The 23,826-nt window shown below is 47.8% G+C and overlaps 2 protein-coding genes and 1 long non-coding RNA gene across 4 annotated transcripts; all 3 read right to left on the reverse strand.

The window, feature by feature from the left end:
• Positions 1–6,695: 6,695 nt before the first annotated feature.
• aos4 (allene-oxide synthase4) lies at positions 6,696–8,494 on the reverse strand. The gene has a single exon (NM_001367107.1). The coding sequence runs from the start codon at positions 8,376–8,378 to the stop codon at positions 6,828–6,830; it is 1,551 nt and encodes a 516-aa protein (NP_001354036.1). The 5' UTR covers positions 8,379–8,494; the 3' UTR covers positions 6,696–6,827.
• A 7,691-nt stretch (positions 8,495–16,185) lies between these two features.
• aos3 (allene-oxide synthase3) lies at positions 16,186–18,151 on the reverse strand. The gene has a single exon (NM_001363490.1). It carries the CDS (start codon positions 18,033–18,035, stop codon positions 16,476–16,478), a length of 1,560 nt encoding a protein of 519 aa, NP_001350419.1. The 5' UTR covers positions 18,036–18,151; the 3' UTR covers positions 16,186–16,475.
• Positions 18,152–19,699: 1,548 nt separating this feature from the next.
• Positions 19,700–23,261, reverse strand: LOC103644068 (uncharacterized). 2 transcript variants are annotated; one of them, XR_004855648.1, is made up of 5 exons: positions 22,687–23,164; positions 22,176–22,398; positions 21,585–21,738; positions 20,181–20,734; positions 19,700–20,081 (listed from the first exon to the last, which is right to left on the reverse strand). It is a non-coding gene; the product is annotated as an uncharacterized lncRNA (long non-coding RNA). The 2 variants fall into 2 exon arrangements; XR_004855649.1 differs by lacking the exon at positions 21,585–21,738 and having other exon boundaries at positions 22,687–23,261.
• Positions 23,262–23,826: the final 565 nt, after the last annotated feature.

Below are 23,826 nucleotides of genomic sequence, written 5' to 3' on the forward strand. Positions count from 1 at the left end.
TGTGCTGCTGATGCTCCGTCAAAGCACATGCAAAAAAAAATGATCACCCGGTCAAATCGGTTGCATGGACGTGCAGCGTTGCATGTGTGTTGCATGGTCCTTCCGCATGGAGTCATGGACCACACGCCTGCCATGTCAGAAACAAAAAAAGGGGCCGGTCAAAGGCATGCATGCGACGCTCTATACGTGAGGAAGTCACGGTTAAGCACACGGGCCACACAAACCTCTTCTTCTCTGTACAACTGTTTAAGCGTTTCAAACTGTTGGGTGATTAGACACGATGCAATATTTATATACATAAGTTCCTGTTGAATTTATATAAATTTATATGCATGCTCCATATTATTTATTCTATATTTCCTTTTGTAAATAACAAAAAAGACTAAACATGTTACAATTTCTATTTTAATTAGTTATTTCCTGCAGCAAATAATTAGTAAAAATGCATGTTAAATATAGAAAATGCTTTTTACACCTGTTTGGTGTCTATTTTTCTGCTTTTATTTCTCGTAGCAGATATTTAGCAGAAAATTATTAAAATGCATGTAAAGTCTATATTGTCCATACTTAAATCGCTCTAAATATTTGTGTTGCGTTGAGCTTCAGACTCACGACGAGCGATTAAATTGTATAGTGGGTACTCGGACACGTCGATCAGGCTGCGTTATTAATCGGTTGAGTTATGGCATTGGCTAAGCATTGGCTGCGCCCTGGCAACATGACGCAATATTTATGTCGTTCGAACTTGGTTGCGTCATGTGATTGCTATGTCGCGTTCTCGCTTAATCGGATCGCTCCCGTTGAGTCGGATCGCTATCGCCGAATCACACATTTTTCGCAGGCCCTGTAGGCACTACCCATGTGTCGCAATTATTGAGCCACAATTGCGCCTGTTGCGCATGTTGTGTGGACTTATCATGTATGCTGACTACCGAGCCACAATTGCATCTATTGTGCTTGTTACGAAGGCTTGTTGTGTTGCCGTAGCCCTGATGGCCGCACACGCATTGACGTCAGATACGCTAGAGCTTGTACTCACGTGGATTGTGGTGGGTTATTCGAGCCCCTTAAGTCACATTATTTTGCAACCTTCGTAAACAATTTTGTTTTCGCTCTATATTTTGTTTGATTGTGTTGTGTGGCATCATATATTTATATATATCGCCAAGTGGCCATAACAACTATATCAAGCTGTTTAGTGCTTGGAAATCTGGGAAATTAAATTGAAATATAAATGAAACACAGATAAGATAATTCTCTCTTCTTTCCTCATGCATAAAGTTTTACCCGAAGTAACCCGAAGATATATAATATAATGCATGAAAGCCTTTTTGGCATAGAAGACATCACAAATTGGGATTCTATTAGTAAGCAAAAAGACCTTACCAAATAATTTATGACTAGAAATCTCAGTCATACATTGCTCAACCAGATGTTAGCACATTGCTCTCTTTTTTGCTGAATGACATGTAAGTTGCGAGTATACCGAGAGGTTATTCTGAGAAAAATTTCACTATGTTGGTGTGAAAACAATTATGTGTTCCCGTAGAACCACTTTGCTCGTCCTGTCTAGGACTTTTATGCTTGTGTTGCATACATCTCTCAGAATTGTAAATAATCATAGTCGCTGAATTGACTCGAGATAGTCCCTTGACGAGTATGGTATACATTATAAGTCAAATGGTAACTGTCAGTCCTGAATGGACATATAACTGGGGTTTTGTAGCAGAACTACATAGGATTCCACCCCTTGGCATGCTTATCATAATCTTACTCTAATCTACCAGAAGTAAAAAGAGTAGAAAAATAGTCGTGAAATCCCACATCACAACAGAGCTTGAAGCTACATTAGACATTAATTTGTCCTTGGTTCTTGGTGTTGGAAGAGCCACAATTCTCGACCACAATAGCGTTAGTGATGGCAATTTGTGATAAAAATATAAAGATCTTATGGAGACCTCTTGTGTTATCCCTAGTCCTGAAGACTCTTTGTATGAGAGTAGTATTATCTGTTGTTGAAGACAGATCCTAGGCAGACACCAGTATTGTTTCGTTCTTGCCAAACAGTTATCATCATTTGTTTCATCAAAAGCTAGTTATATGGTGATTTTCCCAGATAAAATGAATTCTTGGCCTTGTCTGTTCTATTCCAAAGCTTCTCTTTTTGCCGAACAACGAAGAGATCGAAATAATGCTTTATAGAACAAATTGGTATATAATATGAGGAGAAATGTTTGCCCTGCTGGCAACATTACAAATAATTAACTATTGTTATTAGTTCTCTCTCAAAAGTATAATACCTAAAAATGTTGCATAAATCGATACCCAATTTCAGAGCGGTATGAGTAATTGGGTAAACCATGGGCAGTGATAAAAATGAGCTGGACTATGCATCTCTGCATATAAAAATCTTTGCTTGGCAGCATTGGCTTGATGCCGTGCACTTTACTACCAATATAAACACACATTTTCCTATGTGCCTCAAAGCACAATGCAACCAGTGAATGTCCTTGTGAGCGCTAAACCTTGATGGTCATTTTACTTGTTGACCTGAAGTCAACTAATGGCTCCAAACGACGAATGGTATGCATTAGCCCCTGAAGGACCCTTATGGATAAAAATAGTGTTGTGCATGTTAGTCTAAATCTTAATGATTGACTGTGTATTTGGTAATAAAAACAATAAGTTTGCAGAATTGTAACCACGAAGCAACTTGTTGTTGCGTGTCTCACTGGATGTTGAGACTAACCCTTCATGTTGAAGGACAAATATGTAATATTCATGCCGCTACATTAATCTAAGTCCACAGCTCACTGCATAAAACCACAATCTATAATGTGCGTAAGGTTTCCTAAATAAATCACCACAATAGCATACAATGGCCACAACTCGATGATTGTGGTTGGGGATTTTATCTGTATGCTTTTAGAACATCTCGGCATTAGGGGGAGGAATGCCCATATCGTGTAATGCCTCAATATTCTATAAAACGCACAAAAGCCAAACTAAACTTGTCGTTTAGTGTGTACTCCTATGTATATGGAGTTTGCCAGAAATCGTTGAGGAGTAACCATATTGGTCTGAATGCTTCTACCTGATGTAGACGTGGATATACCCGGGATTAATATCATATCTACATTTGACTTATTGGTATTTGATCTATTCTCGGGGACGCCTGCGAATATGATCCATCAGCCTTAGTCAAAGCATATATTCTGATTGCAGATTCACGTGGTCTGTGATAACTCTCCTTCGATTAATTCACCCTGATGGTGATTTGCCTCACGAAGAGGTTCATCTTGATGATGAAATTCCTAGCAATGCGCGCAATATCATTGTGCTGGGAATACGGAACAATGAATCTTTCGTTTTGGGAAATGATAGAGATCATTATTAAATGTGGGAGACAAATATGTCGACACCTATCTTGCCCCTCTAGATTGCAAATGGATCCAAAACAAAGTCCTAGGCATGAGTGCTTTAAGCTCTCTTATCGGGTCATTGATAAATGCAATCGAGGCTGAACCAAGAATCGCAAAATGAAAGTCACGAGCTTGAAGTTCGGACATTTATGGGCACTATTTAAATAATGTGTGGTGAATGCGATGGTTCAAGTGGTCTAGTGAGAGACCCATCCCACATATGTGTTGAATAACACTGTTCCGCTATGTAATATATCTGGCAAATGGCATGAATTAAAATATGCAGTTAATAGGATTCTGAAGATCCGTCATGAGATCCTAGAAGGACTCGTATCTTTGAATTATAAATATGCAACATATAAATCTCTTACCGAATAATACATTCCTGATGAATGAACACTCTCCTATGTAGAGAGAATATCTCCTAGATGAGATTATAGTTCCTTGATGGAACCTTTCCAGAAGAAATAAAGTCTGTGTTAAACACCAAAGTTTAATAATCCCTATAAAGGGATAAAGACCCATATAGACCCGAGAATGAATGAAATGAGGAACCAAAGGACTTGAAGTTTGCTTGATAAGCACATGTGCATGTCACGAGTTTTACCGAGTGTATGTACACTTGTGTATTCCATCATATGTGGAATTACGGTATCCTCTAAAGCCCTGATGGCAGAAACCTATAAGGTTTAGGTGCTACTGGCAAAATATCCCCATTGTGCCAGAATGACAGACTATAACGATGTATCTGATCGATGAAAAATCCCTGATGGATTACGATCTTTGATGGACTTTTGTTACACCATCATAGATGTTGCGATGGATGAACGCCTGGAGCGATGTGTCATATTTAGAATATGTACTATTGCAACTATATTATCCCCTAAGTCCTATTGAAGGACATGTTATTTGCTTTGCACAACTATGTATAAATTGTGGTGTAAGATAGAAAATGATAGCACTCCAACCTCATCCGTTCTCGTTATTCCAGATGAACAATGAGACATATATATTGAAGAATATGCTTGAGTTATGAGGGATAACGACTTTGACAGATGTCATCGTCAGGGGGAGCGAATGCTTATATTGATCATAATCGTGAGACAATAAATGTCATATTCTATGTCCTAAAGGCGTGAGCTTGATGATCAATATACGAACCTTTATGGAACTTTCTATCAAATATATAGATCCAGTCGATCGAACACCATCAGTCAAAGTGGCTTATTTATATTGATACGTGCACTTACCTCATATATCCTAGAAGTGAGTAGAGGTAAAAGTTCCTGAAATAGTCCTTGCAAGGATATGCAATCCGTTTGCTAAATCTTTATGTGCATATACTTTTAGAAGAAGATGTTGTGCCATATTGATACGGTTTTGCAAGGATCAGGGGGAGCACATTTCTAAATTTAGCCCTTGTAGAAGATTCGATGCAATCTAGATCTAGAAGATCGAAATATGTCCTGATGACAGTTGATGCACTCTTTTTCCCTTAGTGAGTTTTCTTGAAGTTTCTCACATAAGGTTTTTAACGAGGCAACAAAGTGCAAATGCAATTTGCGTCACCATGTACTCTTTCTCCATATTTTTCCCACTGGGTTTTTGGGAGTTTTAAAGAGGCATGTGCTGGTCGCGGTATTCGCCCAAGGGGGAGTGTTAAGTAACCCTAGTTAGGGTTATGTGGGCAAATACCGACTTTGCCCCTGAGGGGTCTCACATCTCTATATAAGGAACATGTACACCCCTTCATAAGATAGAGAACAGAAAGAGGCCAGAGGCCCAACCCTATATCCAGTGTCTTATGTGTTTCCTCTGTCGTGCTTATGGGAAGGGAGACGGGTCTTCTACAGCTTCTCGCGCCTCTACTGCTGACGGGAGGGAAGGGAGCAGATCTGGTGATCTGCGGCAACGTAGTTCTCAACAGTCTGTTCATTTTAGTTGCCTACCCGAAGGTACGGTATGGAATCGTTACGCTTTTAAGCCCTGTACGTATGACATGTGACTAGAAGGGGAGTTCTCGCCTTCTCGGTGCCCTGTTACATGGCTCATGGCTGGTTGCTACTATTTCAAGAGGTGGCCATTCGGCCTCTGTGGGCGGCTGGTCGGCAAAGCTGTCTAGCGCATGAACGCCCTAAAGGATATATGCCTTATTTTAAGTGCAGGAACCTTTTCCCAATCACAAGTGGAAATCGTATGTTTTCTGATGCTTAATCCATGCACTCCATTTGAAATTATGGGATACTTTTTTTTAGATTCATTGTTTTTATTATGTACTTGCATAAATACATAATATATCTAGATATAAAATAAAAATATTGTATCTAGAAAAATCGAAACGTTGTACTTGCATAGATATTGTATATAAAATGAAATTATTGTACTTGCATAGATACATAATTGTTTTTTTAGATTCATTGTTTTTATTATGCTTAAAGGATTTGAGATGGACGGGGGGTTATAGATTTTTTAAATTGCTGAAATCTAGGACCGTCGGCCATTGTCAGTTCGATCACTTTTCAGCTTGTTCATCCCGTTTTTTCTGTAAATTATCTCTGGTATTAGTGTACAATCAGGAGATATCAACTGGAAAATGGTGCTTACCGCAGTGCTGTCTAGAATGACAAGAAGCAATGTTTACGATCCCAACCAGGCTGCTTTCAGAAACCAACTTTGGTTGCCAATACAAATGGAATAAACAGTCACAGAAGGCTTAAACCGCCGATAATAATGCAACAATTAATCCACTCCATGGGATGGGCCCCAAGAGAATGAGGTGTTGGTAGGTTTGGCGTTAATCTACTCCCAATAATTTGCGAGCCCATCCGCCTAATTAATAGCAGGCGATGGACACGGTATTTTTCCATCACTAGCCACCTAATTTATATCCCAGGCCATTTTACATAGATGGATGGGTCATGGATAAGCAACATGAACAGTAGGTGCATGTCTCCCTCAGATCGCTAGCAAATTTTTCCTGACATCAAATCTCCAGACACCGAATGTTCCTGGGGAAAATGCTCTCTCACTATACTAAGGGGGTGTTTGGTTCTGTGGACTAAAGTTTAGATCGGGTCACATCAAGCGTTTAACTTTCAAATATGAGTATGAAATATAAACCCAACCAACTGTACTAGATTCGTCTCACTTTTTAATCTTCGGTTGAGAAATTAGTTTTATAATCCGACTACATTTAATACCCTGAACGGAGGTTTAAACATTCGATGTGATAGGGGCTAAATTTTAGCAGGGTCAAACCAAACACCCCTTAAGAATATACATTTTGTTATACCTGACGATCGCACAGTATCATAGCACTAAGAAAAAAAAAGTTCTGAGAGGGATTCGGTGGTGCACGTGCCCGCCTCTAGCAACTTTGACGGACGGTCGATCAGAGCTCATAACTCAGAAGGTGGCTTTCTTGAGCGAGGTGATGGTGACCGACGACCCCAGCGCGGAGGCGCCGACCTGGACGTCGAAGGAGTCGTAGCGGAGGAAGAGCTCGGCGACGAGAAGGCGCGCGATGAGCACGACGAAGTCCTTGCCGGCGCACTGCTTGTCCTGCAGCGTGGGCGACGCCGTCTCGGGCCCGTTGGACCAGACGACGTGGCGGAGCAGCTGCGCGCCGTCCTCCCCGAGGAACCTGTCGGGCACGTACTCCTCGGCGCGCGCGAAGACGCGCGGGTCCTTGGTGGCCATGGGCTGGTAGCCGAAGAGCATCTCGCCCTCGCGCACCTCGAAGCCGTAGTCGTGGCTCTCCACCACCATGTCCCGCTTGGCGCGGCCGTACTGCATGGCCACGGGGGGCTCGATGCGCAGCGCCTCGTACACGGCCGACTCCACCAGCGGCATCTCCGCCAGCGCCTTCATGGTGACCTCGCCGGCGTGGGCGCGCACGGCGTCGCGCACCTCCGTGGCCAGCCGGCCGTGCGCGCGCGCGCCGGCGCGGCCCAGCCACTTGACGAGCGACGGGAACAGGATTTTCATGCCGCCGAAGGAGTTGAAGCACGTGGCGAAGAGGATGTTGTGCACCGCCTCCTCCCGCGCAATGCCGAGGCGCTCGCCCTCGTCGACCACGGTCCTGGCCGCGTCGCGGAAGAAGTCGGCGAGCCGGCCGTAGTCCTTCCTGACCAGCGCCGGCGGGAGGCGGAACGAGTGGAGCAGGGAGTCCTCGAGGTGCTTGGGCAGGCCGAGGCTGAGCAGCGGGCTGAGCTGGAACAGCACCCACTTGGTGATCAGCTTGGGCCCGTCGCCATGGAGCGCGGACTCGGCGGGGTCGCGCCCCAGCAGCGCCTGGCAGAGGAAGGAGAAGGCGGCGGCGTCGTTGTGGTGGCCGAAGTCGGCCTTGCCGACCCGGGCGAGCTCGTTCTCCACGACCCCGAAGAGGTCGCCGTACACCTCGCGGAACTTGGGGATCACGTGCTGCCGACGGTGCGAGAGGAGGTAGAAGAGGAGCGCCTTGAGCGGGCCGTGGCTGGGCTCGGCGGGGTCGATGTACGAGAGCATGCGGTAGCCGCCGGTGAGGTCGGTGGAGGGCATGAAGGTGCCCGTGAACAGGTCCGTCTTGTCGACGAGCGAGGTGTCGAAGAGCACCGGGAAGGAGGCGGCGTCCAGGAGCGCCACCACGCGCGGGTCGCGCGCCACGAAGGGGCCCGGCGGCATGTTGAGCCGCACCACGGTGGAGCCGTGCGCGCGCACGCGGGAGGCGAAGAAGCCGTCGCGGCCGCCCGGCCCGTAGAAGTACTCGAACCGGTCGCGGACCGCGCCCAGCACCGGCGGGCCGTAGTCACCCGGCACCTCCCGCAGCGGGAGCCGGCGTTTCGGGGACAGCACCTCGCGCGGGCGGTCCGTCGCCGCCGACGCGCCCGCCCTGGTCGTCTGCCGCCGCAGGCGGGCGCGTGATGACGGCGGCGGCGGCGAGGAGAAGGAGGAGGAGAGGTAGGTCGCCGTGGCCATCTGTTGATCTGCTCGCGGACCGGCGCCGAAGTCTGGTGCGGTATGCTAGAACGGACAGCGAGTGACGTGTGCAGTGGCGCTTAGCCGGTGTGGTTATTGTTATAAAATATAATCAGCTGCTCTCTGGTGGCAACCGACGTCTCCCAAAGGGACGTGCCCCTGCACATCCCCACGTACGGACGTGGCTTTTGACCCCTCCTTTTGTGTCTCCTCCCCTTGTATAAATACATTGCTTTATTCAATAAAGAAACAGAGGTTCTCATTTCATTCTCGCACAGTTTCTACTTTACACGTTATCAGCACTTGCTTTACAAAAGAGAGAAAAAAAAGCCAAAACAAGAACAGCGGAGGCAAGGAGTTCTTCATCAAAAGAAAAACAGTCGGGTACGCTATGATCTACAAAGATCTTTCTGTTGCCCTCCTTACCTTCATCCTTCGGTTTTTGAACGGTGGCCATCGTCGCCGGCGAGGCGCTGACTTTGCCGCACGTCGTCTTCTACGTGCTGCGCATCGACATGGTCGCCACCATGCCAAGAAGCGCAGCAAGAAGGACGCCCGGGCCACACTTGACCCTGAGCGCGTCCGTCGGACCGGGGGTGATCCTGGCGCTGGTCCCAGCAACGTTGCGGCACCTGCTGCACCGCCGCAGCAACCGCCAGCGCCACGCCAAGACCGATGGGTGCGTCCTCCATCGCCTTCGCCGGAGCGGGTTGCAGAGCGGTTGCGTGAGTCCGAGACCCAGCAGCCGCTCCGTCCAATGCGGTACTGCCCCCTCCATGGATGGGGGCCGTGTCCTGCTCGCCAACCGCGGGCTCCTCCAACGGATGCAGACATCGCCGCCCCCGCTGTTCGATCGAGCGGACTGCTCGTTCAAGTCACCTCTCCAGCGCGCCCTCGTGCCCGGACACGGCTGACTGCGCGGAAATCAACCGGCCCTCGCGGTCGCCCCGTCGGCCAGATCGCATCCACGTCCACCGCGGCGGTTGCCGTCGACGCCACCTCTTCCTCCTCCGACGATGAGAGGATCGCCTTAGTCCTCGGCGACGGGGTGCAGCAGCGACTGCCTACTCCGACTCCCGACGACGGCCCATCCGGAACGGTCTCACCGCCGGCGCTCTTGAGCCCAAGCGGCAACAGAGTGGTCCGTCGGCTCGCGCACCACCTTTCCCCACGGCCAAGTGCTCCGGGGTCGTGGTCTGCAACCGCAAGACCGTCCGACGACGACGTCCGTGAGCGCTCGCGCTCGCCGCCTCGTCGTCTTCCATGAGTGTGGCCTCGCTCGGCCACGGCGTGCTCGGCCCTGCGCGCGTGGACCGCCCCGGCAGCAGGCGGCGCGGCTGCTCGCCCGCGCCCGGCAACAGGCGGCTCGGCCTCGGTAGGGACCGCGGCGGCTTGCCTTGGCCTGCGCGGCTCTGCCCGCCCCGGCAGCAGGCGGCGCGGCCTCGGCAGGGCCCGCGGCGGCTCGCCCTGGCCTGCGCGGCTCTGCCCGCCCCGGCAGCAGGCGGCGCGGCTGCTCGCCCACGCCCGGCAGCAGGCGGCGCGGCCTTGGCAGGGCCCGCGGCGGCTCGCCCAGACCTGCGCGGCTCGCCCGCCCCGGCAGCAGGCGGCGTGGCTGCTTGCCCGCGCCCGGCAGCTCGCAGCCCGGCCTCGGCAGGGCCCGCGGCTGCTCGCCCGCCTCCGTCACCCGCGGCCGCGCGGATGCCCTACGCCCTGACCGACACGACGGCAGCCCTGGCCTGCGAGGATTCTCTGCGACGGACGAGGACGGCGCGACCTCTGCCCTTGGCGGCTTGCACAGGCAGCGGCGGCTCATGGGGCAAAACCCTAACTGCCATCCCTTAAAGAGGCCACGCACGCCCATAGATGGGCCGGTTTACTTACCCATGTCGTAGGCCCAGTTAGCCATTTTCCTTTTTATTTTAGCTATTTTCAGTTTTCTAAATCCTAGAAAATTAGATTGCTTTGATTAAAGAAGTTTATAAGAACTTCAGTAGCAGCTTCTGTCACGAATTTTTCCAAAGTTTAGTACTTGGAAATGGTGTCAATAAATATTTTCTTTACATGTGATATTTATTGCCATGTGTTCTATTTTTGCATTCCTTAAAATGCAAACTCAAAACAAAAAAAATTCATCTCAATTTAACCAAAAAGGTTTAATACGAGCAGAATTTTTTTTTGATAGAACATATAGAATAATTAATATTCATCTCAATTAAGTTATTCAAAACTTAATACGAGCAAGAATATTTATTTATTTATTAAATTCCATACGCAATTCTGCTACTCATATATTCATCTTATTAAGTCACTATAGGTACTTAATTTTATTTGAATATTTTATTTACTACATAATGAAATTTTTGATCTCTTGCATCGCTTTGCAATTGAGACCTTAAATTATCATTCATTTATGCAATATCGCATTATATTGCATATTTTTCATCTCAATTGGATTTTTCTCTTAAATCCAATACGAGCAAGAATACATGTCTGTTGTGTACAACACACATATTACAACACACCCATGATGATTTCTTAACGAAATTCTCTGGTTGCTTGTGTAGGATCATGGCCCGCGAGTTCGAAGAACTTGCTCTTGATGGTCACAACTATCCTACCTGGGCGTTGGATATCAAGATCAGCTTAGCCTCAAAGAATATTCTGAGTGCATTACTCCCTCCCAACGAGAGGGTTGACCCACTGCATGATGCTTATAAGTACAACACTTTGTACATTATAAGACATCACCTCCATCCTGATCTGAAAGCAGAATATGTGATGGAAGAAGAGCCAAATGTATTATGGTTATCTCTTAAAAACAGATATGAGCAGCAAAAGGCTGTAATCTTACCAGAGGCGAATCATGAATGGACCCATATTCGTCTTCAAGACTACAAGTCTATTGGTGATTACAACCATGCTGTTCATAAGATCTGTGCTCGCTTGCGTTTCTGCGGCAAGGAACCATCAGATGCGGATAAGATTGAAAAAACACTCCAGACTATGATCCCATCTGATAGGGTCCTGCAGCATCAGTACCGTGCTCGCAATTATCAGACTTACTCTGAACTCATACATGATCTACTTCAGGCAGAAAAGCATGATGAGCTTACGATGAAAAATCATAAGCAACGTCGTGTTGGAGCTGCTCCTATGCCTGAAATACATCATGCTGTGAAGAATGAGAAGAAAGGGGATGGCCCCAAAAGCCATCCCAAGAAGTCTGATAATTCAAAGAAGCGCAAACGCAACAAGCGTCCGGATAAGCAAAATACAAAGGCTCCGAGGAAAGACACCCCCACTTCCAAGCAAGAGAAGTGTAAGAAGTGTGGATGCTACAACCATCCTACTAAGAAGTGTCGCATTCCTCGCCATTTAGTGGAACTGTACCAGCAATCTCTTAAGGGCAAAAATGCTGAAGGACAGGGATATGAAGCTCACTTCACTACCCCACCTAACTTGAAGGATGGAGCTGGTTGCTCAAGCATGGCTACAATGGAACCAAGCACGACCAATCCTCCGCTTCTGACCGACACCGATCACATGGACTTGGACAACACCATCATCGAATATGCTTCGAGTGATGTGTTTGGAGACCTCAACTAGGATCCTTATGCTCCACCAGATATCATCTATCTGTAGTCTATGAGTGTGTGCAACATGTGTGCTGTAATAAGTACCTAGACATTGGTATTTGTGTGTATACTCCATACTCTACTGTATAACTATGTATGTACTTATATGTATAATTAATTGAGTTCTTGCAATTCTTGATTATATAGATTATGCGGAAGTCAATCCAATGGAGGAAGAATTATGCCTTGTAGACAGTGGTACCACCAACTCTATTCTTCGGGAAACAAAATATTTCCAAACTCTCACAAAGAGGTCAGGAAATATCTTGACAATCGCTGGGCGCGATGCGAAAATAGTTGGCTCTGGACGAGCGACTATTACGCTCCCTATGGGTACACAAGTCACTATCGAGGATGCTTTATTGTATCCCGATTCAACTCGTACCCTTCTGAGTTTTCGAGATATTCGGAAAAGTGGTTTACATATTTCTACTCATACAGAAAACAATGAGGAATTTCTCCTCATTTCCAAACCTTCTGAATATGGCACTAACATTCTGGAAAGAATACCTTCACTTCCATCCGGATTGTACTACACATACATAAAACCAGTACCTCATGTTACGTACAAAGTGATTTTTCAGAATGTAGATTCATTCAAGACCTGGCATGCACGCCTTGGTCACCCTGGAATAGGGATGATGCGGAAAATCATAGGTAATTGCATCGGTCATGATTTAAAGTCTGCCAAATTTCCTAAACCATCTGATTTTATATGTACATCATGCGCAACGGGAAAGCTAATCTTAAGACCATCTCCTCTTAAGATTCACGCTGAACCACTCAAGTTCTTTGAACGAATTCAAGGTGACATTTGTGGACCCATACAACCATTATCTGGACCGTTCAGATATTTCATGGTATTAATTGACGCATCTACACGATGGTCACACGTGTGCCTTCTGTCTACACGCAACCATGCTTTTGCTAAAATCATGACGCAAGTCATTCGATTGAAAGCACATTATCCTGAACATAAAATCCAGAAAATCCGCCTAGATAATGCGGCTGAATTCTCTTCTAGAGCATTCAATGATTATTGTATGGCCCAAGGAATACACATTGAACATTCTGTGCCTTATGTACATACTCAAAATGGTTTAGCTGAATCTCTTACTAAGAGGATCAAACTTATCGCAAGACCTTTACTTCATGAATGCAATTTACCTACATCCTGTTGGGGTCATGCAGTTTTACACGTTGCTGATCTTATTCAACTTCGCCCAACTGCATATCATACAACATCTCCGTTGCATCTGGTTCGAGGAAACCCTCCAAATATATCCCATCTGCGGAAATTTGGATGTGCGGTCTACACCCCTGTATCACCGCCTCAACGAACAGCTATGGGACCTCATAGGAAATTGGGCATCTATGTGGGATATCAATCCCCATCGATCATCAAATACCTAGAGCCCCTTACAGGGGATTTGTACACAGCTCGTTTCGCTGATTGCATCTTTAACGAGGACCATTTCCCGACATTAGGGGGAGAATTCAAGTATCCTAATGAATGCCAGGAAATCAATTGGGATGACAAATCCATCCTGTCCTCAGATCCTCGACCCAGGAATCTGAGCTTCAAGTTCAGAAAATTATAGAATTGCAACACTTTGCTAACAATCTGCCTGATGCGTTTACTGACTATAATGGTGTCACAAAATCCTTGAATCCTGCTGTTAATGCGCTCAGTCGAGTGGAGGTACCACGAAAAACCATTCAACCATCTTCTCAACCGAAGAGGGTGAGGGCTGCTAAGCAGGATAATGCTTCTACTAAGCGTCAAAGGAAAGAGAGGAACATTCGATCCTCCAAATCAGTAAACGAAAGTCAACCACCAGTTGATGGACACCAAGTGGATACTGTACATCCACAAACCAGCACTCATGTGCACAATTCAGATGTTGCTGGTACATCGGAACACCCCATATCTACTCTTCCTGTAAATCAAGAAGACTTTCATGGGGTACAAGAGATTTCCATTAATTATACTAGTTCTGGAGAATTGTATGATCGTAAAACTACGGTCATAAATTCATGTTTCTCATCAATCATAGCTGGTAACCTTCTATCTGACCCAGATCCTAAATCCATGGCAGAGTGTCAACAACGCTCGGACTGGATCAAATGGAAGGAAGCAATTAACTCTGAATTATCCTCACTAGCAAAAAGAAAGGTATTCACCTCTGTGATACCTACACCTCCTAGAATCCATCCTGTTGGATTCAAATGGGTTTTCACCCGGAAACGGAATGAGAACAATGAGGTTGTGAGATATAAAGCGAGATTAGTTGCTCAAGGGTTTACCCAGAGACCAGGAATTGATTACAATGAGACATATTCTCCTGTTATGAATGGAATAACCTTCCGATATTTAATTTCATTGGCAGTACAAAAACGTCTACTTCTGCAGTTGATGGACGTCGTGACCGCATATCTTTATGGGTCACTAGATTCGGACATATACATGAAGGTTCCTGATGGAATACCTGTACCGAATAATGGCAAAAATCGTAACATGTTTTGTGTCAAACTCACCAAATCTCTATATGGCTTAAAACAGTCAGGGAGAATGTGGTACAACCGACTGAAGGAATTCCTTATGAATAAGGGTTATTCTAACAGTGATGATTGCCCATGTGTCTTTATAAAGAAATCTTCTACATGTTTCTGCATCATATCAGTATATGTGGATGACTTGAACATCATCGGCCATAAACGTGATATTGATGAGGCACACAATCTTTTAAAGACGGAATTTGAGATGAAGGATTTGGGTAAAACCAAATTTTGCTTGGGTTTGCAACTTGAGCACCTTCCCACGGGCATTCTCATTCATCAGTCTGCTTATGCGCAGAAAGTATTGAGTAAATTCAATATGGATAAAGCATATCCATCTAAGACTCCTATGATCGTTCGTACCCTAGAAAGGGATAAGGATCCTTTTCGACCACGAGACGAAGGAGAAATTTTGGGTCCTGAGTACCCATATCTTAGTGCAATTGGAGCACTTATGTATCTAGCAAACAATACAAGGCCCGATATTGCCTTTGCGGTAAATTTACTTGCTAGATATAGTGCATCCCCTACCAAACGCCATTGGACTGGAATCAAAAATATTCTTCGATACCTCCATGGCACGGCAGATCTCGGTCTATTCTACGGAAGAAATCAAGATCCTAGCCTTGTAGGGTACACAGATGCTGGTTATCTTTCAGACCCCCACAATGGAAGGTCTCAAACTGGGTTTGTATTTCTGAATGGTGGAACTACTATTTCTTGGAAGTCATCCAAGCAAACTCTAGTAACAACATCCACTAATCATTCAGAGATTATTGCCTTGTATGAAGCCTCACGTGAATGTGTCTGGCTTCGAAGGGTGATTAATCACATTCAATCATCTTGTGGGATTCATCCCATTGAATCACCCACCATTATCTATGAAGATAATGCTGCTTGTGTTGCTCAGATGCAACAAGGTTATATCAAGAGCAATGTCACCAAACATATCTCCCCTAAGTTATTCTACCCTCATCAACTTCAACAGAGTGGTGAGATTAAGGTCATGCAAACTAAGTCTTGTGACAACCTCGCAGACTTATTCACTAAGTCGCTACCTTATTCCACATTTCGGATATGTGTTAAGGGTATTGGTATGCGTCGACTTAGAGATTTGCTTGCATCAGGGGGAGTATCTCTTGACTAATCTAATACTGACATCACATTGTACTCTTTTCCTATATGAGTTTTACTACCATGTTTTCTCATGTTAGGTTTTTTAATGAGGCAATGTCAACACAAGCATATGTCAGTCTCTTGATTTTTCCTATCAGGGTTTTTCGATAGAGACACCAAAGACATACCATATACTGTTGATTTTCTCCAAATTTTTCCCACTGGGTTTTTCTGGAGTATTACACAGTATATTATTGCAAACCACCTTTTGCTTACAGGTTTCAAGGGAGGATATACATAATGGACAACTGCTTAAGGGGGAGTGTTATAAAATATAATCAGTTGCTCTCTGGTGGCAACCGACGTCTCCCAAAGGGACGTGCCCCTGCACATCCCCCACGTACGGACGTGGCTTTTGACCCCTCCTTTTGTGTCTCCTCCCCTTGTATAAATACATTGCTTTATTCAATAAAGAAACAGAGGTTCTCATTTCATTCTCGCACAGTTTCTACTTTACACGTTATCAGCACTTGCTTTACAAAAGAGAGAAAATTAGTTTTATAATCCGACTACATTTAATACCCTGAACGGAGGTTTAAACATTCGATGTGATAGGGGCTAAATTTTAGCAGGGGCAAACCAAACACCCCTTAAGAATATACATTTTGTTATACCTGACGATCGCACAGTAGCATAGCACTAAGAAAAAAAAAGTTCTGAGAGGGATTCGGTGGTGCACGTGCCCGCCTCTAGCAACTTTGACGGACGGTCGATCAGAGCTCATAACTCAGAAGGTGGCTTTCTTGAGCGAGGTGATGGTGACCGACGACCCCAGCGCGGAGGCGCCGACCTGGACGTCGAAGGAGTCGTAGCGGAGGAAGAGCTCGGCGACGAGAAGGCGCGCGATGAGCACGACGAAGTCCTTGCCGGCGCACTGCTTGTCCTGCAGCGTGGGCGACGCCGTCTCGGGCCCGTTGGACCAGACGACGTGGCGGAGCAGCTGCGCGCCGTCCTCCCCGAGGAACCTGTCGGGCACGTACTCCTCGGCGCGCGCGAAGACGCGCGGGTCCTTGGTGGCCATGGGCTGGTAGCCGAAGAGCATCTCGCCCTCGCGCACCTCGAAGCCGTAGTCGTGGCTCTCCACCACCATGTCCCGCTTGGCGCGGCCGTACTGCATGGCCACGGGGGGCTCGATGCGCAGCGCCTCGTACACGGCCGACTCCACCAGCGGCATCTCCGCCAGCGCCTTCATGGTGACCTCGCCGGCGTGGGCGCGCACGGCGTCGCGCACCTCCGTGGCCAGCCGGCCGTGCGCGCGCGCGCCGGCGCGGCCCAGCCACTTGACGAGCGACGGGAACAGGATTTTCATGCCGCCGAAGGAGTTGAAGCACGTGGCGAAGAGGATGTTGTGCACCGCCTCCTCCCGCGCAATGCCGAGGCGCTCGCCCTCGTCGACCACGCTCCTGGCCGCGTCGCGGAAGAAGTCGGCGAGCCGGCCGTAGTCCTTCCTGACCAGCGCCGGCGGGAGGCGGAACGAGTGGAGCAGGGAGTCCTCGAGGTGCTTGGGCAGGCCGAGGCTGAGCAGCGGGCTGAGCTGGAACAGCACCCACTTGGTGATCAGCTTGGGCCCGTCGCCCTGGAGCGCGGACTCGGCGGGGTCGCGCCCCAGCAGCGCCTGGCAGAGGAAGGAGAAGGCGGCGGCGTCGTTGTGGTGGCCGAAGTCGGCCTTGCCGACCCGGGCGAGCTCGTTCTCCACGACCCCGAAGAGGTCGCCGTACACCTCGCGGAACTTGGGGATCACGTGCTGCCGGCGGTGCGAGAGGAGGTAGAAGAGGAGCGCCTTGAGCGGGCCGTGGCTGGGCTCGGCGGGGTCGAGGTACGAGAGCACGCGGTAGCCGCCGGTGAGGTCGGTGGAGGGCATGAAGGTGCCCGTGAACAGGTCCGTCTTGTCGACGAGCGAGGTGTCGAAGAGCACCGGGAAGGAGGCGGCGTCCAGGAGCGCCACCACGCGCGGGTCGCGCGCCACGAAGGGGCCCGGCGGCATGTTGAGCCGCACCACGGTGGAGCCGTGCGCGCGCACGCGGGAGGCGAAGAAGCCGTCGCGGCCGCCCGGCCCGTAGAAGTACTCGAACCGGTCGCGGACCGCGCCCAGCACCGGCGGGCCGTAGTCACCCGGCACCTCCCGCAGCGGGAGCCGGCGCTTCGGGGACAGCACCTCGCGCGGGCGGTCCGTCGCCGCCGACGCGCCCGCCCTGGTCGTCTGCCGCCGCAGGCGGGCGCGTGATGACGGCGGCGGCGGCGGCGAGGAGAAGGAGAAGGAGGAGGGGAGGTAGGTCGCCGTGGCCATCTGTTGATCTATCTGCTCGCGGACCGGCGCCGAAGTGTGGTGCGGTATGCTAGAACGGACAGCGAGTGACGTGTGCAGTGGCGCTTTGCCGGTGTGGTTATGAATAAGGCGAGCGTGTCAGTACTGAGCCTCGACTGCGTTTTTAAAAGCGGGTGGGGAGGAGCAGAAGGTAGTTGCCTGTCGGCTGCGCGCGTCGGGGTGAGAAACGTGGTGGGCTTGATGGCGCTTCGTCTATTCTTGATCCCGAGCGCCTTCAGTCCTTCACGGTCACCGGGGAGGCGGGGACCCGCCCCGGCGGCAAAAATGCATGTGGCGGAAGCGCGATTCAAGTCTCGGCATGCATGCCCTTGTCTGGGCGGCGGCGAGCGATCACATTTTTTGCACACCTCCGGCCGCCGATCACCGTCTCCAGTCCACTACTGCTTTCTGTTAGTCACTGGGCCCAAACGATAAGAGAATCCGGCCGTGACCCCAAATGCCTTAGATGATTGGAAACACTGCTCTGTGCCTACTGCTGCCTAGTGAGTGGTGACTCGACTGAAAGTACTGTAACGTTCTCGGTCGGCGCACTGCCGGCCATGCATCCCTCGCCGTTTGTCCCCCCATTTGGCCGGAGAAGCGCGTCGACTAGCAGCGGGATCACACCCTCCTGCTCCGGTTTGACTCTGACCACGCCGTCGCCGCGCTCCAGTCTCTGGCACCGTCAATGTTCGTTCCCTCTGCCCCTCTAGACGATCGCACAAGCCGGCGCCGCGACTTCGATAGTATTACGTACATACTCGGGCAGGGGCAGCCATCTGTTCCAACACAGTTTTTTTTTTTGTTCTCGTGGGACAGTGCTCACTCAGTCATTCAAAAAAACGCAAACGGTGAGGTTGTTCTTCTCTTCAGTAAAGTAACGACGGAGGACATCCTCGCCTGATATAGACAGTAACTTAGGTGCAGTTCGTTTGGCAACGGCTGGTGGCAGAGCCGATGTCCATCTCACTAACCCAGGCAAAGGCAATGGGTCGGGTCGTTTGGCACGACCCGTACTCGATTTGATTAGATCGTGATTTCATATTGGGTATGTCGGGTCGGGTATTTTAGCTTTAGGCCGAGGTTTTTTAGATTCGTTTAAGTTTTAGGTAAAAAATCATAGTTCGTGCTCGGCCCGAGCATGGATGATTGCAGCTTCGTTGAATTGATCAGATCGGATCAGTTTATTTTAGACAAGTTGGATCGAGTTGTGAGACGGCCAATGCTCAGATTCATTTCTAACCATACATTTGATAGTCATTAGAACCTCAGACCTTTTTTTTTTTTGTTAAGACTATATATTTATGGAGGTCGGAATTGAGCTCACAATCATTGTATCAACGCGATCAATGGCTCTGAATAAGTCGTATAATTCTTTCTTCCTTAAAAAAAAGGTTGCCGGGCAACGGGATGGAGTGCCAGGCAACCTGATTACGCAAAAGGAGGACAAGACTCGGCGATCATGATGGGGCGGGCGAATGCGGTGATCAAGGCTGCTTCTCCTTGTCAACTTGGGTGCTGTTTGGTTCAAAAAATGTAACGCAAATGGTAATGGTAATGGTTTCGGCTCGATTACTGGCGGTAACAAATTTGAATAGACTGGTATCAAATTTTAGTGTGGTATCTGATTACAGTTGGACTAAAACAAACATGATTTAACGTTATCCGTTACCCATTACGTTACAATTATGTGAACCAAACGGCACCTTGAATTCTTGAAAAGGGCAGCGTGAACATGTGTTACACGAGCAACGAATACAAGCAAAAGCTTCTTTCGTGAGCCACCCACACCCTGCTGTGTCTAAAAAAACATACAGCATCTCTGCATTTGCCGTACAGCATGCAACCGTTCCAGTGTCGCTGACGAACCCGCGCCGACGATGGGAGTGGACCCGGAATCCACACGCACATGCACAGCATATCACGCCCTTTTCTTCTGTGATCTGTGGAATCTAACAGCTCTTTCCAGCGCCCGCATGCTCGATACCGAGAAGATTGAATACACTATAGTATAGCCTTCCATCTCTCCTGCAAAAAACAGTATCGATCGGTACAGGTCACGGTCATGAAATGTGATCAGCTCGACTTCCTGATCCATTTCTATATACTAACGCAATTTTATATTACCTTGGTTCCAAAACCTGCCTTCACAAAAGGTCCAATGTTTTTTTGATGGCCAGAAGTCATTTCAGTGTGCAAAAGAAATCCACGGTTTCTAGACTTGTGGTGACCCACTATAGAATCTTGCTATAACTGATATATCCAACTCCAATAAAAAAAATTGCATGACAGGCGTACTCAGTGACTTGTTCAAGAGATTAAGATAAAACGAAGGCTTACCTGTCACATGGTCTTGCCAGTTAAACTAGAACCACTGCTGCCCCCACATAAACAACTGCTAGCCATGACTCCTGGCATCAGCAACTTGGTGAACTTTCCTAGACTCAGCGCTCGAGAACTGACCGACCACTCGTGCATCGGGTACACTGGGATTACCAGAAGCGAGCGCAACCACGTTGTCAAGGAAATACTGCTTTGGAAGTCTCCCAACAACATTGCCTTCCTCATTTCCTTCCTTATCCAGAAAGGCAAAGTGGGGAATGCCTTCCACCCCGATCTCGTCGAGCTCCTGTTCCCACTTTGTGCTGTCAACATTCAGCATTACGAAATTGACACGGTCCCTGGAAAGAACGCTCAAGATGTGTAAATAGCATTGGCGAGAATCCGGCGAATAAAGACAACAAACTCAAATATGATACTAGTCAATGATTATGTTCTTTTTTGAAAATGTCAATGATTATGTTTTGATGTTGGATGTAGTCATTGCAGCATTGATCATGGAAACTTTGTGAGAATGTGAAACACTTTGTAAACAAAACTGCTATATCTGCCGTTTATCCAGTTGAATATATAAGAAGAAATTACAATAATTAATCTATGTGACTGTGTAAACCTATCCACACAGAACTAATTTCCATGCTATAAGGTTTGTTCTTATCCTAGGATCATAAGGGATAAACACCACCAAGACAGCTGGGCAGCATCAGCTGCTAGCTTGGTGATTATGACTCTTGGGGAGACTTGGATTAATTCTCCCTGCTTGCTTGATAGCATAAAACAGTATGTGGCCAGTAGACATACCTTGCACAAACGAACACATAACTTCCTAAAAATACATCTAACCAACTGGTAATAATCCTATCTTATCTAACAGGCTTAAGGCCTTATCTGAAGTAATTGGCTGGCTTTGCCTGCCGTGCAGCAACTTGGATCCAGCTGTCATGCCCATAGCAAGGTTAAATCAAGTGTGGTTAATAGGATAGGCAACATAATAAACCACAGTTGTTATTCTCAATCAAGGTTTAAAGTTCTCGTTGACAGCCTAGCGCCGTTTATGGCGGCGGCGCGGTCACCCTACAACAACGACCCCCACACCCCCAGCAGTGGCAGTACAGCTACGCCGCGACGCCCACCAGCCCGAACTCTCTGCATGATTTCAGAAATGTGAAATGTGGTGTGAAAGCACATTACTTGTATTGTTCAACTTTGTAGATATCTGGAGATAACTCTCTGCAGACTTCACACCAGTCCGCATAAAACTCAACAACAGTGGGCTTGCCATTTGAAAGAGCCCGCAGATGAATTTATCAGGTTAAATTTAAGCATTTGTAGTGAAGAAAAATATCTACAAAACAATGTGATTCCAGCTTAGCAGGGTATTTAGTCAAAACCAATTCAACACAGTGAACATAATGGAACAGAATGATCTGAAGAATGTTAGTAACATCATGACAGGAGTTAGATTAATCATGTATTAAGTAAAGAATACCAATATGACTATTGAAGCAATCAACGATGCGTGGATTCAATAACCGGTTAGCAAAAAGAAGAAAAATGCATTATTTTGTCTATTAAAATTATTCCTTTCCAGGCTGTTATTATCCTGCGTATCATGAGCAGCACCTGCAAATTTCTAATTACCAGCTAATTACTTTTGTTTTTGGAAACGAACCAATTGACTAAATAGACACAAAGTGTAGTATCAATTCAAGTATTACATGACATCCCCACTCTAGTATTTTCACCAGGTGCACCATCCACATCAAGGACAAAAATGCTGACCTCTTCATATGGAACCGCATTGGCTGCAACATCTTTAAGAGATATCTCGCTAAGATTGAGCCTCTGGGATGCAAAGAGAGCTACCGCCCCAGCCCCCAAGAGTAGACAGTAGTGCTACCCTTCTGTTGAGATCCTTGTTTGGGAGAGCTGGAAGCTCAGCATCCTGGGGTATACTAGTCCGAGCCTCTTCTTCGGCAGACTCAACTTTCGCATCTTGCTCACCCTGTGAAAGAAAAGAAATACCACTCACTCCACACTTCTCATTGGGTGATTGGCATATAACCTAGCAAGAGTAAGTATAATGACCAAGACTGCAAAATTCCACCAACTTGTTTGTGCCTTCTACCGTCTACACAGGATGGGAGCTCTAATATACTGATTTTGCTCGAAATTGCTCTGAAAAATACTAATATCCACGGGTTCATTTCGCGAATTCGCATGCATGAAAGTAAACATACCAGAACTTCAGGTAGATGGGTCTTTGACGTGCCATAAAAAGTTTAAAACGCACCGTCTGTGGCTCCGCGGAGTCGGGCGGCACGACGCAGGCGAGGGTCCTTGGCCGGCGCAGGCCCCACCGGGGGCGGGGGTGGAGCGAAGAGGACGGACGGGACCAGCATCGGACTCCGGTGAAGGATGGCGGGGGGGGGGGGGGGGGGGGGGGGGGGGGAGAAGGCCGGAACAACTCGGGGAGGCCACGCTCGCCATTTCTTTCACTCTACATTTTGCAGCTTTGCCTCCGCTCGGCTCGCGGCAGTCAGTCAGACCCGGAGGCGGGGGAGAACTGGAGAAGGGTTGCCCTATGCTGCAGGCTGCTTGCCTGCTCCCGTGTCCATGTGAGACCACAAGCCGCGAGCGATGGCTTGGCCCGTTGGCCGGGGCGGGGCGGCAGTCAGGTGGACGACGGACAATCCGCAACAACGAGCGGGCCAAACTGTAGAGCGGACAAGTCGGACACCGAAGGCCGGAGTAGGGACGGCGGTCGGGCGTAGGCACGGAGTGATACACGCGGCAGGCTGGCACGCCGATGTGGCAGCTACGAGCCTAGGAGCAGCGGTGGCGCGATTCCTACGGTCCTACAATCGTGCAACGAATAAGGTTCGGCCTTTCAGGGCTCTAGTAAAAGCCCAACATGAGTCTGCGAAACAGGCAAGCAGCAATCCAATTGCTACATAACGCACGAATAGTGAATAAGTCTTTTCGACCGACTTTTGCGGAAATCCGGTTTAGGCTGTCTCGACTATCGATCGAGTATGTACTCTGTCTTATCCTTTATTTTAAATTTTACTCTTAAACAGTGTTATTTATAATATAAATTTCTATTTTACATAGTGTTATTTATAATATAAATTTCTATTTTACATGGTCTGCTACAAACAGCCTTACCTCCCCAATGTATAAAATTGATATTTGACGCCTTCAACTTTTGGCGTCCAGTGTTGGCATTCTCATGGAAGTATTGTAGGTGATGACATTCTCATGGAATTGCAGATCCATCTTTCTAGAACTGTAGTCAGGTAGCTTCACAAAAATGACAAGCTTCACAAAATTGTAGTCAGGGTGCACCGGTGTTGTATCAGAGGAATGATGAGTGCTAACTGAAGAATCTGACAATAGCATTGTTGGGGGCCTGCTTCGTCACCGAAGGTCC

The sequence above is a fragment of the Zea mays genome, chromosome 1, assembly GCF_902167145.1.
Source record: "Zea mays cultivar B73 chromosome 1, Zm-B73-REFERENCE-NAM-5.0, whole genome shotgun sequence".
In the NCBI taxonomy this organism is placed as follows: domain Eukaryota; kingdom Viridiplantae; phylum Streptophyta; class Magnoliopsida; order Poales; family Poaceae; genus Zea; species Zea mays.

Coding starts and splice junctions, on each gene's coding strand:
- aos4 (NM_001367107.1), bottom strand. CDS start 8,378: ATGGCCACGGCGACCTACCTCTCCTCCTCCTTCTCCTCGCCGCCGCCG.
- aos3 (NM_001363490.1), bottom strand. CDS start 18,035: ATGGCCACGGCGACCTACCTCCCCTCCTCCTTCTCCTTCTCCTCGCCG.